General features: G+C 40.4%; 1 protein-coding gene across 1 annotated transcript in view; it reads left to right on the top strand.

Annotated features, from left to right (window-relative positions):
* LOC106881352 (uncharacterized) overlaps nt 1-1,027 on the top strand; it is a 20,003-nt gene that overhangs the window by 12,056 nt on the left and 6,920 nt on the right. The window contains exon 7 of the mRNA XM_014931713.1: nt 754-828. Coding sequence (XP_014787199.1) covers nt 754-828 — 75 coding nt within the window. The remainder of the gene's footprint in view (nt 1-753; nt 829-1,027) is intronic.

The raw sequence follows: 1,027 nt of genomic DNA, 5'->3' as shown, positions 1-1,027 counted from the left end.
CGAGCTGGCAGAAACGTTAGCACGCTGGGCGAAATGCTTAGCGGAATTTCGTCTGCCGTTGCGTTCTGAGTTCAAATTCCGCCGAGGTCGACTTTGCCTTTCATCCTTTCGGGGTCGATAAATTAAGTACCAGTTCTGCACTGAGGTCAATATAATCAACTTAATCCGTTTGTCTGCCCTTGTTTGTCCCCTCTGTGTGTAGCCCCTTGTGGGAAGTAAAGAAATAAGAAAAGTTAGCACGCCGGGCGAAATGCTTAGCGGTATTTCGTCTGCCGTATTTCGTCTGAGTTCAAATTCCGCCGAGGTCGACTTTGTCTTTCATTCTTTCGGGGTTGATAAATTAAGTACCCGTTACGCACTGGGGTCAATGTAATCGACTTAATCCCTATGTCAGTCCTTGTTTGTCCCCTTTATGTTTAGCCCCTTTTGAGCAATAAATAAATAAGAAACTCCTAAAACGTCTATCCTATCTTCACACTCAGAAAATGAGTGAGATGAAGAATGCACGTCTAGTGATCCGGACTAATGAAGTGAATCTACACAGAAGAACAAAAATTAAGGAAGTTGTGTTTGTCAGTCAAGACATTTGCAAACTTCTTGATATTTAGGATTTAAGAAAAGGTCAGCGTAGGAAGCTTTCAAAATGGTTACTAATAATTTTCCAGGAAATAAACGAGCTGAAAAGAATGAAACTTCCTTTGAAAATCTGCTTCAGACATATCAAGTATTAATTTCTACTTTCTGTATTTTCAGCCATATTTGAATGACGGTGAACCACTTTTCCTCTGGGAAAGTAATCTTTTACGAGCTGTCTACATAGATGGGCCAGTTAACAATCCTAAAATTCCTAGTGAGTATATATTTTTTTAAATCATAGGGGTGTAATAAAAACGATGTGGTTAAGAATTTAGCTTCGTAGTTATGTGTTTGATCCCACTGAGCGGTACCTTGGTAAAAATGCCTTCTGTGTAGCCTCAGGTTGTGTGTGTGTGTGTGTGTGTGTGTGTGTGTGTGTGTGTGTGTGTGT

The sequence above is a fragment of the Octopus bimaculoides genome, chromosome 4 (assembly GCF_001194135.2).
Source record: "Octopus bimaculoides isolate UCB-OBI-ISO-001 chromosome 4, ASM119413v2, whole genome shotgun sequence".
NCBI classification, from domain to species: domain Eukaryota; kingdom Metazoa; phylum Mollusca; class Cephalopoda; order Octopoda; family Octopodidae; genus Octopus; species Octopus bimaculoides.
Note: the sequence above shows the minus strand (reverse complement) of the source record. Positions and strands in the feature narration are given on the sequence as shown.